Source organism: Nicotiana tomentosiformis, chromosome 6 (assembly GCF_000390325.3).
Source record: "Nicotiana tomentosiformis chromosome 6, ASM39032v3, whole genome shotgun sequence".
Taxonomy (NCBI): Eukaryota; Viridiplantae; Streptophyta; class Magnoliopsida; order Solanales; family Solanaceae; genus Nicotiana; species Nicotiana tomentosiformis.
The window spans coordinates 144,844,220-144,861,827 of record NC_090817.1 but is presented as its reverse complement, the minus strand read 5'-3'; the positions used below and the strand labels follow the sequence as shown (position 1 = coordinate 144,861,827).

The 17,608-nt window shown below is 36.6% G+C and overlaps 1 protein-coding gene and 2 long non-coding RNA genes across 5 annotated transcripts in view; 2 read left to right on the top strand and 1 right to left on the bottom strand.

Annotated features, from left to right (window-relative positions):
• LOC104106036 (uncharacterized) overlaps positions 1-8,500 on the top strand; it is a 187,835-nt gene extending 179,335 nt beyond the window's left edge. The window contains exons 1-10 of one of the 3 annotated variants that reach the window (XM_009614513.4): positions 1,212-1,264; positions 2,377-2,546; positions 2,792-3,097; positions 3,219-3,441; positions 4,050-4,196; positions 4,281-4,405; positions 5,636-5,840; positions 6,211-6,464; positions 7,384-7,456; positions 8,105-8,500. In XM_009614513.4, coding sequence (XP_009612808.2) covers positions 2,443-2,546; positions 2,792-3,097; positions 3,219-3,441; positions 4,050-4,196; positions 4,281-4,405; positions 5,636-5,840; positions 6,211-6,464; positions 7,384-7,456; positions 8,105-8,281 — 1,614 coding nt within the window. In that variant the 5' untranslated portion in view covers positions 1,212-1,264; positions 2,377-2,442 and the 3' untranslated portion in view covers positions 8,282-8,500. Of the gene's footprint in view, positions 1-1,211; positions 1,265-2,376; positions 2,547-2,791; positions 3,098-3,218; positions 3,442-4,049; positions 4,197-4,280; positions 4,406-5,635; positions 5,841-6,210; positions 6,465-7,383; positions 7,457-8,104 lie in introns of those variants that run through there. The other 2 variants (XM_070177991.1, XM_018774067.3) reach the window with 2 other exon arrangements.
• LOC117279179 (uncharacterized) lies at positions 7,865-9,290 on the bottom strand. The gene is made up of 2 exons (XR_004509602.2): positions 9,155-9,290; positions 7,865-8,213 (listed from the first exon to the last, which is right to left on the bottom strand). It is a non-coding gene; the product is annotated as an uncharacterized lncRNA (long non-coding RNA).
• A 6,509-nt stretch (positions 9,291-15,799) lies between these two features.
• On the top strand, positions 15,800-17,085 carry LOC104096640 (uncharacterized). Its single transcript, XR_686397.4, has 2 exons — positions 15,800-16,488; positions 16,703-17,085. It is a non-coding gene; the product is annotated as an uncharacterized lncRNA (long non-coding RNA).
• The last annotated feature ends 523 nt before the right edge of the window (positions 17,086-17,608 follow it).

Here is a 17,608-nt window from a genome sequence, read left to right as displayed (position 1 = left end):
AATACATTGTATTATGTACAAATACATTTAAATATATTATATTTTTTTTTATATAAATACATTATTTTTTCGCTTGTATTTTATGTATTCCGAAGGTTTGTATTTTTTTAATACAGCCAAATATAACTGTTTTTGTGACTTTTTGTTATTTGAATACAGTCAAATTGAATATGGTGAATTGAATACAATGTATAATAGTGACTAATAAATATCAGTGAATTGAATAGAACGGTATACACCTTATTTCTTATTTTTGTTGTTGTTTTGAATACAATTGAATTCAATATAGTGAAATTGAATACAATTCAATATTGCGCTTTCCGTTATTAAACACCCGTAATCCTTATTTTTTAGGCGTATTATCTCACTATATTTATAAATACATTATGTATTTATAAATACATTCGCGTGAATAGATGGAATACATAATTAAACAACTGTAAATTAGGAGTGATACACGCTAGTTGATCCTCTTTACGTTATTAAACAGATGGACTCCCTACTTATTAGGCGAATTACGTGATTGTATTCATGAATACAGTAGCGCGAATACAACGAATACAATCTGGTAGCAACGAAATCTTAGCTATAAGAAGTAAATGTGTATATGGTAGCTATAAAAAGTTAATAGTCATTAAACTATACTGATTTATGAAAATTTTCTTTTTTTATTTATTTATTTATGAAAGATCGAAATTTGAATTATATGTATGCACGTCATTACAATTACAATATAACCATTGAAATACAATTTACCGTTGAAGAACATTCAAAATTATAATCATCCGGTGACAATAGACTTCTCATTGTTAAAATGTATAATGCCATATATTTATTTATTTGTAACGTTTGCGTTAATTTTATCTTTTGTGTTTAAAAGGGTTAGATTTGCTCATGCACTATGCAAAATGATCCATATATGCCTCGATAATTTCTGGAGTTAATTATGCTCTTATTATTACAAAAATGAGCTATATTTTCGTCCTTATTGATTAATAAAATTAATTAATAAAACACGATTTGTTGCTCCGGACTATGCTAAGCGATATAGATAAATGCGATGGCTTTCCTATTAAATAGCGAAAATATAAGTTATTTTGAACCAACTAAAAAGCAAAATGTGTCTTGTGAAAAGGGACTAATGACTAATGAAGTATGTAAATTTTAATTTCAAAAAGTCTTTGGGTATCAAAAAAACAAAAAGGGAAAACAGCTCCACCTCGGTTCTTCGTCGGGTCATTCTGTTGGTTATCTCCAGCTCAAGGTACGCACATTTCTCATCCATAAATCCTCATCAATGGCACTACTTTATTTTGCTTTTCGCTATCATTTTCCTCATTTGACTTCTCTATTAATGTTACTTTTCATACTACTGGAGCTATGTACTTACGCTCTATGTCGTCGTTTCCAATTCCAAGTTCATTTACGAGCTATGTACTTACTGTTCACTCTCAATTTCAAGTTCCCAATTGCTCAAAATGTCTAAGCACTAATCAATTTAAGCAAGTGTATAGGTATGTTGATGAAATATGAGGCGGTAAATGAACCGTAGCTTATTAATGTGCTTCACGACTTTAACCACATTCTGCAACATTATGCATTTGAATTCTCTATTTTCAATGTAATAGAGGAGGAGTAACACCTTTATATCCGTGGGAAAATAGTTTGGACTTTAAGTATAAAAATATATTTAAAAAATCTGTAAAACTATTTGTTATAATTCGAGCGGAATGCAGTAAGTGAACTCTATGAATTGCCAGTGTAAGCGCTCCTCCATAAGTGCACTTGTGTATCTTATGTCATACTTTGGTGTCCTGCTGATAAGAGCAGACTGTAGTTTGCTTGAAGGGTTCAAGTGTTAGTTCTAGCTTTCCGTAGTCTGGTTACAATGTGCATGTATGTAAGGTGCATTTTAGGTCATTTCTGATGCAGGATGTTTAGTTTAGTGAGTTATCTAGCTAGCTGGCTTCCTTATTTCTTTTTTTCTGATAAGAACATGTAAGATTGACATTTGTGACAAGTATCGATCCCCGTACCTCTATTAGCTGCCTCTTTCTTCAAAGAGAGGGAATGGGAGCAGGGGTACAGGAGTGACTCTGGTGCCGTTCTGATCACAAAAATGGTAAACAGTTTGTTAGAATTCCATGAGCCCTGTATTAATACAATTGGCAAATATGTACGTATCAGAAAACAGAAAGCAAATATGTTTTCTTATGGAATATATGTGTATAAGGACAATGTATGGCTTCTGTAGATCACTTAGGATGCATATTTGTGGTTTTATTCTTGCATTGTAGGAGAGCATAATTTTCTTACATTCTCAACCGATGAAATTATTTTTGCTTTATGTAGCTGTTGCTTTGGAAACCAAGACAGATTGGGCCTTTCGTAGGATGCGAACCAGCAACAGGATCTTCTGACTGGGAAGACTGCAAAATATAGATGGCAGAACTCGTGGCCTTTCCATCAAGTTCTAGGCTGCTGGTCAAAGGAAATTTCTCAGAGCAGCTCTCTGTGTCTAAAAGCTCAGCTATGTTGATACACAGGTCTTATTTCCTCTTTCAATAACTCCAGTTTTATTTGACTGATGTGCATTATTATAAGCTTGAAGCTTGTTTATCCTCTTAGTATTTTGGTTGTTAGACTTGATGGGAATGCTCAAAGATACGTGCCCTTTACGCTGTTTAATTGTTCTTGATTTAATATGCTCTCCTCTTTTATTATTCAACAGCCAACTTTATGAAAAATTTCTTTATGTGGTAGTCTGATACTTTGCAATTTTTTGGTTCAGGGGATTTTGCTTTGGAAATTGTGGAGTATCTCGCTTGCCTTCATCAAATATATCGAAGCTCATTACTCCTAGTTTAACAAAACTGGAGAGCAGACCAAACATGCATAGTTGCAAGAGGGGTTTTAGCGTCGCTTCTCTTGTTAATGCTGATGTAGCAATAACTTTTGAATTGGTTCCTGCCATTGATCAAATGCTTCTGATGACTAGTATTTATCTTACATATCTAGCTGGTGTAATACCTTCAAATACTAGAGAACAGATCAAAAGCAAAAATGTGGACAGTGATGGGACTTCCTCTTCTGGTAGGTAAGAACGGTATTAGATGAGGCATTTTACTGATGCAAGTAGTATTATTAGCTCACTTCTTTGACTTGGTTTAATTTACGTATCATTTTTTATTGCTGATATTTTCTTCTTTTATTTGCAGTGCCAGGAGAAAGGACAATGACATTAACACAAAATTTGCCTGGGATGTAGTGAAAGGAAAACTCCTGAGTTCTCTGTCTTCTGCAAAAGAAGAATTGGACTTTGGTGCTGCACCTGTTGAATTCGAACAAAACCGTAGAAGACAGCCTTCAAATTTATATGCTCTTGCCGAGGGTCCAAGGTTGAGGTTACTTTGGGCATCTTTTCAGTTACTCAAGAAAGAGGCAGGCACTGTCTCTATTATTGCCCTGTGAATTTGAATAGAACGTTGGTGATTTTTTAGAATGGAAGATTTCTCTGTTTGATCACACATTAGGTAATTAAGGCTGTTTAAATGTAATTACTAATGAAACTTATAGAAGATAAAGGAAAATGTCAAATACCATTTCATTGATGCATTTGATGCAATACCATTTCATTGATGCATGCCATCCCTCAAGGTTGTGTCCAGGATTTGACTTTTTCTAAGAATACTTTTAAGTCATTTTTTCCGTGGTCAATATTACTTTTTGTGTGATACTGGAGGTACTTAAGCTTCCAACAATGGAACTAAGTGTTCCAACTCACTTCAAAAGCTTCCCGGAATCAAACCAACCATCCCCACAAGTCACATAACAACAGCACACACGAGGAGTATCGAATGGGGAATGGGGCTCAAATACACAAAACGACCGGCCGGGTCGTTGCACAGGGGGAGTGTACTTTTTAATTTTGTAGTAGGATTTTAGCAGGGAGTACTCATGATTATTCACTTTGACTATTTTCCATTTCTTTCTGTCTACACAAGCAGGTGGTTTCGTTGTCATCACTTATGATTTTGCAACTTTTACAGGTTGATTGTATATCCGCGAATGCTGCTACCTTAAGCAAGGGAAATTTCTTGGCCATTTATAATGATGTCATTAAGAACTCATGTCAGCCTTTATGTGTAACTTGGCTGGAAGAGGAACTGCTTCTAAAAAGTAACAAAACCAACAAGGTATGACCTGAAAAATATATCCTTTTCTTGTTAAGTACATTCTTGTGACTTACTTAGGTATATCTTCTTCCAATATATTGTCAGGAATGTCTCTCCATTGTGATTGATAAGTTAGATGGACATGGTAATGTCCTGATGAATATAAAAAAGTCAGGGAAGGAGGATCTGTATGCAGAACTGATATGTTTTCTTAGATTTGGTTTTATCAGGTAATATCACTTCTTCCAGTCGTGTGAATTTAGAATTACTATGATTTTAGGATGTGTTCTTTTGTTTCTTTACCTTCTTTTTGATTAAATGAAGTAGTATTTTAACCCTGACATCAACAATAATTTCTGCATTATTCATGTATCTTGTACTTAGCAGAACTGGGTGTTGTTATCACTCTGTATTCTTTTATTAACCACTGTCCTTGAGAGGGTTGAAAATGCTTTGATTTGTTTGGTTCGCTAACTGCTACCTGGTCCTAAACACTATTACATGTCTTAGTTTTAGCTGTGTACCTTACGGTCATAGATATGGTAAAAATAGCTACTCTTCATTTGCAGTTTGAATCTCTCTTGTCACTGAAGAGCTACCATTAGCCTTAAAGCTTCTTACATCTCTGGTTTGTTGGAGGAGTCAGTGACCCATTTGCATCTTTTATCTTTTTGTGAGAATTCCTTAGATAATTCTCTATTTTAGATGAGCCCTTAGATCTTTGGTTCAAGGGCTAAGGCTGTACAACCGAGATACGTGTAGTCGCACATCATGAGTATGAGTTTGAATCTTGGTGGCTGAACCAAGTTTGGTATTTACGTGGAGTAGGTAGAGAGGTGGGCCTAATATCCACCGAGTTTCGAAGTTGGAAACAACAAATTTTTCAGTTACAAAAAAAAACAAATTAATATATAAAATTAAGGGGCTAATTTCCTATTCTAAATTTGTGATTTTCAATTCCTTATCATTAACATACATATTGCTAACATTCTTGTAACAATTAAGATATCACTTTGTCAACTATATTTTTGTTTTGTTCTATCTTCCGGCGCTTACTGCCTTTGTGTCTGTATTGGAAAGGGGAGTGCCTATGTTGCACTATACCCAGCTTCAGGACTGACGCGCACTAAAGCGCGCCTCAACAACGCTGATTTTACTATGTGCTGACTTTGAAGTGCTTTTCAAATGGAGATCTATGGCGGTAAACTGTAGCTCCACATAAATAGAACTGGAACTTCTAATATGTTACTATGTTACATTTTCCTCTTAATTGGTTTAATCTATGGCGGTAAACTGTAGCTCCACATAAATAGAACTGGAACTTCTAATATGTTACTATGTTACATTTTCCTCTTAATTGGTTTAATTAGATGTTCCTTCTGAGTTTCGAACCAGTCCTGACTAAGAAAGAAAATTGTTCAAAAAGATGCCTTAATTTGCTGTAATGCTGAATATGACAGGAAGGATGACCTTTATGATAACAGCTTGTTTATGGAGCATGGGGTCTCTATACTGGAGGATCTGGTGATTATGTTAGCAGATGGGATTGCAAGTATGTATTTGGGCCTTATTTCTGTTGATAGTAGCATGTCAAATGAAATGAACAACCTTGGTTTGAGTTTATGTACAATGTCAACCAGAGCACTTCAGAAGTTACGCAACGAGGTATTAACTTTTGCTTATGGCACCATATATTTGGTTATTGCATTCATGTATAAGTCAATGCTTCATGCTATGAGACCGAATGCTCTCTGCATTATATAGAACTTGTCTTCAGTCTTCACACAGTCACATTTGCTCTTTTTGAGAATAATTACAAGTGTGCGCTTCACTTCAAAGAAGCATGTGCTTCATTTCTTGCTTTTTGCTTCACGTTGCATGGACCTTGTTCTTTGTGCTTTTCGCTTTACTGCTTTGTGAGAATCACAAATGGCTTAGAGTATACAACCATAAGCCACCAGCAGTGAATGAAGGAACATACTATTTATACTATAAAGACGCTGAGATTAATGTCACATTTTAAAATATTTAACAGGTTGCTCTCAATCAGTGGTTGCATCAGAACATGGAAGCAGTTGTCTCCATGTATGAAGATCGGTTTGACTTGTGCATATTTCAATACCAACTTGTTGAGGAATCTAGCAAGGACAAGGATCAAACTATTAATTGGTGGAAGAAGCTTAATGTAATAAGTTCTAGACCAGTGTCACGTCAATTGAATGTTGTTGTGATCGACCAAATATCTGTGCCTGTTAAGCGGACCAAGGAACTAAGGGCTTTGACTGGGTGGTAAGTAGAGGCCTTCGCAGCTCATACCTCCTCCATATCACATTGACTGTTTTTCTTCTTTGTGTCCACTGTGAAGCCCTCTGGGTCTTCGTCGGCTATTTACATGATTCTTAGTGATAATGTTTTATGGTATTCTAGTTCATTACTCATGCTACTTGAGACTGGATGTTAGAACAGAACATTTACTTTTAACATTTAAAAGAATAAAAGTTCAACTGTTAGAAGAATTAAGCTTTTGTTTTCCAGTTCTTGACTCACTAAACAAAGAATCAAACTCAGACCGAAATTTAACTTGATTGAGATTATTTCAATTGTAGGAAGAGGAACTGCGTAACTGCTTTACTTGAGAGTTACATTTTGTAATTCCGGACATTCAGGTGAAGATGTATAGTTCTAAACCAAGGATTTGATGGAATCCAGAATAGTTCAAAAATGCGGGTCAGTGTCAAACGAAGAAATGGAATCCAGAATAGTGTTGACGATTGAGGAAATTATAAAAATTCGTGGTTGGCAACTGTATTAGTTAGTGGTTTTTGATTAAGAAATACAGTTCAAATTTATATAAAAAAGTTAGTCCTAAGACTGTTAAATGTTGAATCATGAGATGATTGATTTCAGATATTGAGGTTGTCAAGTTGTCTTTAGTTGGTATTGAGGTTTTCATGTGCTGTCGATGTGGATTTTGAAACTATTGAATGATTAATTGCAGTTTGTGGTCAAAAAGTCTTATTCCTGGAATACTTGGGAAAACTGCTCTTATTTTTTTTATTTTAAATCAGACGCTAGTTACTATTAGTCTCGTCATCTTGTTATATTTCTGAATATGTTCCAATTCTCTATAGGTCCCAATTTCTTTGCCTGTGGAGGCATTGTCCAAAAGAAAATTAACTTACCAACCTGTGTTTCTTATCCTTTACAGGAGATACTACTACAGTCTTTTCCTTGAATTGGCTGATATTGCAATGCCATTGGTGAGAACTGTTATCGCTAAGGTGAGTGATGCAATCTCATTCTTTCTGGTTTGTTTGATAGGGAGATCACTGGGGCTTATTTACACTGGGATAAGACAATCCCTGCGGTGGAAGAACTAGGCACTGGCCAGTCTCCTTTTTGTGTTTGCTACAAAATTTTCCCCATGCATTATCTTAAACATGTATTGATAAAGAATACAGTATTACTTAGAACATTGTCAATCTTTTTGGGCCCATTCGAAGCATAAATTAGATTTGTAGCTAGGATTCTTCAGTTTTGCTCTCAATAGTTGAAACTAATAGTTGAAGGAAAGTCCTAGAAGCTATTGTTCTATCTTTCATCTGCAGAGTTACTTTTGTATTCGTTCAAGGTTAGTCCCAACTTATTTAGCTATCTGTGAACCATTATATATAAAAAAATTAAAAAGAAAAGAAAACAAAGCTTTTAGAATTCCATAACCTCAGTGCTCAATGAAAGCACTATTGCCTTTACTTTTTTACATGTTCTTTTCGCAACGAGCGAGTCAAGCTACTGGGAATAAGTTTTGCCATTTGACCACACACTTTGAGTACTAGAGTAGTTCTTTAGCTTCTGCTATATATAGTTAAAGTCTTATCATTTTGATTTCAGTAGCATCTCTGATTGCTACTTTTCCACTTTGCCTCAAGGTACTCAAGTACCAACAATGGATGTGTTTTGTTTGTCTACAACATTGGTCGAGCTCGAAGTTGCACTACTCTCTGTATTTGAACTCTTGGCTAGCCACCAGAATTGGAGCTAAAGAATTTTCAGTTCATAAAATCACCAAAATGTTAGCACGTTTGCAACTTTGCACAAATCACTAAAGTATTATGGAAACCAATGGATGCAAACATTGGAGACAAGGACAAGACCAGGGTAGGTAATAAGAGTGGGTAGAAAAGCAAAAGTAATCTCAGAGGATAACCTTTCTGTTGTGTCCTACCACACCCTTACACGATAAGTCTCTAAGAAAATTCTTGTTATACACTAATTAATTCACACTATTTCATAGTGTTTCACTTGCATAAAGTAACCTTTTCCCACTTTGAACTTTCACTTTCCCTAGGAGACCTAATTATCAGGGTTATACAGTTTATTTTCTAACAAATATGAATATGAACCCATAATTTCAGAAGTATAGCCAGTTTAGTGTTAAGAATTTTAAAGATTGAGCCGTTCAAATACAAATCATGGATTCACCTCAACTATTTCTTGAGTGGTAATAAATCTTAAAATAAAGATTTTGAAATTTATAAATGTGTTCACTATTAGAAACAACCTCTCTCTCCGAAACAAGGGTAAGGTCTGCGTACCCACTACCCTCCCACGTGGGATTACACTGGTACTTTTATGATGCATGCTTAGTTAGCTCAGTCAATACTTATCAGTCATACAGGCATGCAAGATTCGACAGTACAAAAGAGAAAAAGCATGTGTTACTTTTATTCAATTCCTCTTGAGATGTTTGTTGCTTCATGTTTCACTTTTGAAGATCGGAACTAAGGAGAAAGAAACGTATGTGAATCAAGATGCTCCAAAAAATCCAGAAAAAGAAAAGAAAAAAAGAATCTGCTGCTCAAAATCAGTGTTTCAATTAGGAATCAGTGTACCAAGAGGTCTGATAGGATGGAATTTCTCCAATACCCTAATTAGAGACCTCGGCTTCGAGCCATGAGAATGAATAATGAGCACTTTACCTCTTCCCTCATAGTAGGCTTGCAGCTGATCCAAATTAGTCGGGTCAGTACGTGGGTCATTGAATGCCAAATGATTAATTGGAAAAAAAATGAAATAGGGACCAATGTATACGTCTATTTCTGCATTATTGGCCCCATGCCCCTCTCTAGTCCCCACAAAGAAAAGAAAAGAAGAAAAAACCAAAAACTAGGTGCTGAAGCTTTATAGTGATCCAACGGGTACAATTATTATTATTTTGCTTTATGGTTTCATGCAAAGGCCGTAAAAATAGTACTATGATTTTTTTCATCTGTACCTCATCAACCAAATTAGATTAAGACATGCCTCCTACAACCCCACCACCCCACCCCGGGATGTTGGAATTTATTTAATGCTTATTGGCAATTATATATCTACTCATGTTTTACATTGTTATGGATATAATATAGATAGCCTGGAAAATGGCTAAGATAAATATTTTTGTCAAGTTGGCACCAAGATTAGACTCATAGAGATTATTTAGCATTTGTTGATATTAAGATTAGTGGGTCATGATATTCAAATAATGCCAGTAAAGTCCAGGTTCACTTGCATATCTATAGATTAGTGGGCAAAAATAGTTCCATACAAAGAATTAAGCTGAATTGTTTTTTGTCTTTGACAAATATATAGAGGATGCGGAATCACTTGTAAATTTTTTAGATCCCTTGCAGGGCCTGCTTGAGGCCAAAGAAAGTAAAGCATTGGCTTGAGGCACCCCAAATTCTAGGGGCCCCAAAATTTCTTATAGTTAGCTTTATGGTTTAAAGATATTTAGAAAATATTGAAATTTTTAGAGAAAAAAAAGGTAAAAAGCATTTGTAAACTTCATAATTCATGTTGACCCTCCCCAAAAAAAGCTCAAAGAAAATGAGAGCATAGTGAACGCTTACTGTAATGAAATGCATATAAAAATTTGATTTTTGGCAAGACAAGTTTCCTTCTAATCTTGTCTTCCTAATTCATATTCATTCTTATGCTCTTTCTTTTCTTTGGCCTAATTCATATTCATGTCCGGGGGGGGGGGAGGGAGGGGGTAGGGCAGGGTTTAGGGGGTGGGGCAGGAGGCAAGGGAGGTAAAGGGAACAAAGGTGTCTGTAGGTTGAGAATTGGGTCATGGAACGTAGGTACATTGATGGGTAAATCAATAGAGTTGGTGAAGATCCTCCAGAAGAGGAGGGTCAATATAGCGTGTGTCCAGGAAACAAGGTAGGTAGGGTCGAGGGCGAGGGACGTGGACGGGTATAAACTTTGGTACTCAGGAGTCCAGAAAGGTAAGAATGGAATGGGCATCTTAGTGGATAGGGAACTTAGAGAGTCTGTAGTTGAGGTTAGATGAGTGAATGATAGATTGATGATTATTAAGTTGGTGGTTGGAGAGCGCACCCTAAACATCGTTAGCACCTATGCGCCGCATGTGGGCCTAGATGAGGAGGTTAAACGACGCTTCTGGGAAGGGTTAGATGAGATAGTGTGCCAGATTTCGCCTGCTGAGAAGCTATTCATAGGAGGGGATTTCAATGGGCATATTGGGTTGACCGCAGGTGGTTATGGCGAGGTGCATTGAGGCTTCGATTTTGGAGAGAGGAACGGAGGAGGTACATCGTTGTTTGACTTCGCTAAGGCTTTTGGGTTGGTGATTGCGAACTCTAGATTTCGGAAGAGGGAGGGCTATTTGGTTACTTTTCAAAATGTGGTGGCGAAGACCCAGATTGACTATCTCCTCCTCAGGAGGTGTGACAGAGGGTTGTGCAAGGATTGCAAGGTGATTCCGGGTGAGATACTCGCGACGCAGCATCGGCTCTTGGTGATGGACGTTGGTATTATGTTAAAGAGGAGGAAAAGGTCTACTCGAGAAAGACCGAGAATCAGGTGGGGAGCCTTAACTAAGGATAAAGCCCAAGCGTTGGAGGGGCGGTTGTCCTATGAGAGCTTGGAGGAGTAGTGGTGACGCGAGCACTATGTGGTCAGCGACAACAGACTATATTAGGGAGGCTGCGAGAGAGGTGTTAGGGGTCTCGACGGGCGTATCTGGTGGGCACAAAGGAGACTGGTGGTAGTATGAAGTGGTCCAAGGTAAAGTGGAAGCAAAGAAGGTGGCGTACCTGAAGTTAATGGAGAGCATAGGTGAGGAGGAGAGGCGAGTGTGCATGGAGAGGTATAAGGCAGCTAGGAATGAGGCTAAGTTGGCGGTCACAGAGGCTAAGACTGCAGCTTATGATCGTATGTACTAGGAATTGGGGAAAAAAGGTGGGGAGAAGAAGTTATTCCGGCTGGCCAAGTTGAGAGAGAGGAAGGCTCTGGATTTGGACCAAGTGAGATGCATCAAGGACGAAGATGGTAGAGTATTGATGGAAGATGCCCAGATTAAGAGGAGATGACAGACTTACTTTCATAAACTTCTGAATGAAGAAGGGGATCAGGATATTGTGCTAGGTGAATTGGAGCATTCCGAGAGTCACTGTGACTTTGGGTACTGCAGGCGTATCGAGGTTGAGGAGGTCGTGGGAGCTATGCGTAAGATGAGTAAGGGCAGAGTGACCGGGCCAGACGAGATTTTGGTAGAATTTTGGAAGTGTATGGGGAGAGCAGGTTTGAAGTGGTTGACTAGGTTGTTTAATATTATTTTTAAGGGGAAGAGGATGCCGGATGAGTGGAGGTGGAGTACGGTGGTTCCATTGTATAAGAACAAAGGTGATATCCAGAGTTGTAACAATTATAGGGGTATCAAATTACTGAGTCATACCATGAAAGTGTGGGAGAAGGTGGTTGAAGCGAGGGTGAGGATGACAGTGTCTGTATCCGACAACCAGTTCGGATTCATGCCGGGTCGTTTGACTACAAAAGCTATACACCTTGTTAGAAGGTTGGTGGAACTATACAGAGAGAGGAAGAAGGATCTGCACATGGTGTTTATTGACCTAGAGAAAGCGTATGACAAGGTCCCTAGAGAAATTCTCTGGAAATGCCTGGAGTCAAAAGGTGTGTCGGTTCCCTACATTATGGCGATTAAGGATATGTATGATGGGGTTAAGACTCGGGTTAGGACAGTAGGAGACGACTCTGAGCATTTTTCGATTGTAATTGGGTTACACCAAGGTTCTGTGCTCAGTCCATTCTTATTCGCCCTGGTGATGGACGCGTTAACACACCATATTCAAGGGGATGTGCCATGGTGCATGCTATTCGCCGATGACATAGTTCTGATTGATGAGTCGCGAACCGGTGTTAACGAGAGGCTGGAGGTTTGGAGACAGGCTCTTGAGTCTAAGGGTTTCAAGCTGAGCAGGACGAAGACGGAATACCTGGAGTGTAAGTTCAGCGCTGAGCCAGGGGAAGAGGGCGTGGATGTGAGGCTTGATTCGCAGGTCATCCCGAGTAGAGGCAGCTTCAAGTACCTTGGTTCGGTTATCCAGGGGGGAGGGGAGATCGACGAGGATGTCACACACCGTATTGGGGTAGGATGGATGAAGTGGAGGTTAGCATCTGGAGTCCTGTGTGACAAGAGAGTGCCACCGATACTCAAAGGTACGTTTTATAAAACGGTGGTTAGACCGGTCATGATGTATGGGGCTGAGTGTTGGCCCGTTAAGAACTCACATATCCAGAAGATGAAAGTAGCAGAAATGAGGATGTTGCGGTGGATGTGCGGGCACACGAGGATAGATAAGATTAGGAATGATGATATCCAGGAGAAGGTGCATGTGGCTCCCATTGTTAACAAGATGCGGGAAGCGAGGCTTAGATAGTTCGGACATGTTCAGAGGAGAAGCCCAGATGCTTCGGTACGGAGGTGTGAGCAGCTGGTTGTGGATGACACGAGAAGAGGTAGAAGGCGGCCTAAGAAGTATTGGGGAGAGGTGATCAGGCAGGATATGGCGAGGCTCCAGATTTTCGAGGACATGACACTTGATAGGAAGATGCGGAGGTCGAGTATTAGGGTTGTAGGTTAGGAGGTAGTTGAGTCGTGCCTTACTTCGTACCATTGTGGGACTAGCCATGCAGGGTTTTTGTCTAAGATAGCTAGTGACAATGTTGTGGCTTACTATTTCGCTTTTCAGTGCATGTCCTATTTACTAGCTATCGCTTTTGCTTTGCATCTTTCTTCTAGATTTCACGGTGTTCCTATTTTTCTTATGATTGTTGTGGTGATACTAATATTTACTAATATTGTCTCCCTTTGCTTTGCATCTTTCTTCTGGATTTCATGGTGTTCCTATTTATCCTATGATTGTTGTTGTGATACTAATATTGTCTCCTTTTTGTCATTTTGTCTTTTTATTTTTTTGAGCCGAGGGTCTTTCGGAAATAACCTCTCTACTCCTTTGGGGTAGGAGTAAGGTCTGCGTACACATTACCCTCCCCAGACCCCATTAGTGAGATTTTACTGGATTGTTGTTGTTGTTGTTGCTCTTTCTTTTCTTTTTTTCGTAAGCATTTTTATATTGTGTCAAACAAAAAAGTACATTTATTAATTTGAATTGCATATTCTTTCCATCCTAATTTATGACAGGCCGCCCTTTAAAACTTGTTGTCTAGAAAATATGAGTCATGTTGTTAGAAACTCAAAAAAAAAATTGAAACTTTAATACAATCACAATCTCAAAAAGACGTTCTTATTAAAGTATTAGCAAGAGAGTATTCTTTTCAAAAGTGAAACTAATTAAAATCTTATATAAGATCAACATTGTTTCAAGAAAAATAAATGGATTAGCTTTATTATTAATTGAAAAAAATATTTAATGAAGAAATCAATTACAAGATATTAATTACTCATTTCAAAATTTAGAAAAAAAAAATTACAAATAAAATATAAATGAAATTTTATTTAAAATATTTAAGGCATTTGCTTAAAGTTTCGCGTTAGCCCCCACTTACATTGATCCGCCCTTGATTCCTTGTAAGTTGTAAGATACAAGCCCCCCCCCCCTCCCCCCCTCAATGTACATATTTTGCTCTTGGATACAAGTACCAATTACAACAATAACATATCCAATATGATTCCACAATTAGGGTCGCTAGAGAGGGTGGGGTGCAAGCAGACCTTATCCCTACCTTGTGTGAGGTAGAGATGCGATTTTCGGTAGACCCTGTCTCGAGATGAATATAACAGTACCTTGCTCAAAAAAAAAAAAAATTTTGTTATACGTGTTAATTATTACTGATTTTTTGGTGCGGTTTCACAATCCTCTATTTTAATAATCTTGTCAATGGTCTTTTCCTTTGACTTCTGAGCCCTAAAACTTTGTCATGGAAAACATTATTGGTTGGTTTAATTCTTTCCCTATTTTAGAGACTAATTGTCAATATTTGAACAGCAGATCTACAGCTGTTTGGTTTGCTTGTTTTCTTTCTCATCTTCTGATTTAATACTTAAATCAATTAGTCGATTTTTCTCACATATCTTGTCGCAAAATGCAAAAGGATGATATAAGGCGGGTTAAAGAAATCTCATTGATAATTGAAGGAACACAGGAAATTTTGGGGACCCATTCATGAAATATCTCTAAACTGCTCCCTTTCTATTTATACTTTACACGGTTTTCATACTAGTTTAACTTGTAGACTTTGATAGTGTGATCAATTATTATATTATCGCTATCTAAAGATATATAATCACAAACTTGCTGTAAGAAGGTAAAGTGCGCTAATAGAGCAAATTTGTTTAAATATATTTCACACTTTAGATGCATTTTAATTAGGGGTGTCAATAAATATTTAAAAGCCGACTAAACCGACCGAACAGTACCGCACCGAATTAATTTTTAGGGTTCTTTTAATAAAACCGTAGGTTTTTATACAAATCTGTAACCTTACCGTTAATTAGGGTAGGTTTTTTATTTTATGAAAATAATTCGAAAAAATACCGAACCGTACCGAATAAATTTACAGATGAAAAATATATTTATATATTAAGTTTGAAAATAATAAAGCATATTCACTAACAAAATTCTAATTCACAAACTTATTATACTATTCCTGCCGAAACTAAATTATTTCCAGCATATTCACTAGCAAGACACATAGTATTCTAGCGATTATAAGTAGCAAATTACAATGTATTGAATATATTTCCTTTCGTATAATTTAGATTTATCTTTTTTGAATATTTAATTTTATATAGATTTTATTCTTGAGTTCCAACTTGGTTAGTATATCTTTCCACTAATGTGATTTATATTTTGTGTCTTTGCTTAGTTTTTTTTACACTGTTATAGAATATTTGATGGATACTTTGATCATCTTATATATTTTCTTAAATCATCACCTTTCAAACAGTAAAAATATCTAGAGAGTTTTGATAATTTATACATAATAGTGACTTTTACAAGACACCGAGTCTTTGCATTCTACTAGTAACTTTTAAAAGATAATGAAAAAAATATCGAAAATTAACCGAACCGTACCGATACCGAAGAAAAACCGACATGATTGGGACGGTTTTGGAAAGTCTAATTTTGGTTATACATAATAGAATAACCGAAAAATTGGTATGGTACAAATTTCATAAAATGCCGAACGGAATCATTGACACCCCTAATTTTAATATGTTGTTGTAGGTTACTTGCCTTATATTTTAGGTTACTAAACTTGCTAATTATGTATGGTTACTATATATAGTTACATTTTAGGCAGCCAGACGCTGTAAAATCCACGTATAAAGGTTAAAACTCTCCATGTAATTTAGAGATAGATTAGGGTGATCATTTTAGTTAATAATTGATATAAATGCTAATTATTAAGAAGAAGGGACACCAAAGTCAATTTCAACCCAATCTTGCACCTTCAATATATAATCCCTGCATTGTTGGATATAGGTTCTTTTTTATTTGTTCTTCAATTCTCTAAGCAAATGTGTGTCCCATTTCAAAATCTCTCCTTTTCCAACTTTCATCCACTTTAATTTCTCCAAACTAAAGCTTCTTCCCCCTTCTTTCTGTCTTTTGTTCTCTCTTTCTCTCTTTCCTTTGTGCTGTCTTCAATTGATTAATTATTGCATGGCAACATTGAGAAAAACTGAAATCTCCACATTTAACTCTCACTCTTTCATTTTCTTCTTCACCCTTTTCTTCCTCTTCCTCATTTTTGTTCAGTCTTCTTCTGATCATGATCATGATACTGATTCCTTTAAACCTTCCTCGCAAAATTCATATCATTCCTCTTTAGCTACAGCTTCAATTAACTTGAACTCAAGAAAAATCCCCATAAATCCTAGTACATCTTCTTCTTCATCATCTTCTTCTAGTGATACCTCTAGACAATTTGAAGCTAGTGAGCATGCAGTTCCTAGCGGGCCGAATCCATCATCAAACCGGTAAGTTCAGAGGTGGATTCAAGATTTAAATTTTATGGGTTCAAGCTCATTTATTTTTAAAGTTATGGATTCAAATCTATTATTTCTTGCCATTTTAGTAGATTTCTTACTCATAAATTGCTACTCCGTGTCGAAAGTACCGGGTTCAGATGAACCCGGTACTCTCAAGCTTCATCCGCCCCTGGGTAAGTTAATCTCTTCTTGGCGTTTCCAGGACCTAGAGTCAGCAGCGCAGTTCCATTCCGGTTCCAGGATTTAGAGTCAACAATGAATGTAATCTTATTACATGTATAAATTTTATACCGAACCTTTTCTTTATATGCATAGATAGTTCGAGTTGAAAACAATAAGTCCAATTGTACACACAGAAGAATAGTCTCTTCTTATGCATATATAGTTCGAGTTGAAAACAGTAAGTTCAATTGAACTCCCTTTAGATCCGCCTCTTCAAAGGCCGACAAAGAAGATTAGCAAAAGGAAGCTTGAAAATAAGGATATACATAGGTGAATATCAGAGTTTGTAACGGCGTTTAATATTTATTGTTGTTTCATCATCTATTCTGATCAGCCATTAATGCTACTTGTCTTCTTCACTGATGAGAAGTTTGTTGCTACCTACTAACTTTGTTGTTATCGTCACTATTGTTAGCTAACATTTTGAACTTCTTTTCTCTTCCCTGAATTTGTGTTTTCGTCCTTGTTTTCTTTCTATGGACTTGTATAGCAAGACGTTTTTTTACTTGTTGAGTTTAATGAGTTTTGATAATTAATCTTTACTTGTTGAATTTAATGTATTTTGAGGCAAATTCTACGAACACTCAATTTAACATTACTATTCATGTAGATATGTATGTATCAATCTTTAAGGGAAAGTAGCTGCTCTCAAAATAATTAATAGCCAAAAAAAATATATTTTTTGTATATATATACAATCTGTATATTTATATACAAAAATTATAACTGTACAAATTTTATACACTTTTTCCGGCTATCAAATAAAAATAGTTTCCGGCGAAGGCTAAAAGTGAAAAAAGTCCAATCTCTAATTATGCAACTTTGGTGATATCAGATATGTAGAATCCTCTAGTGAATTTTAAGTTTACGTATAACTGATAAAATA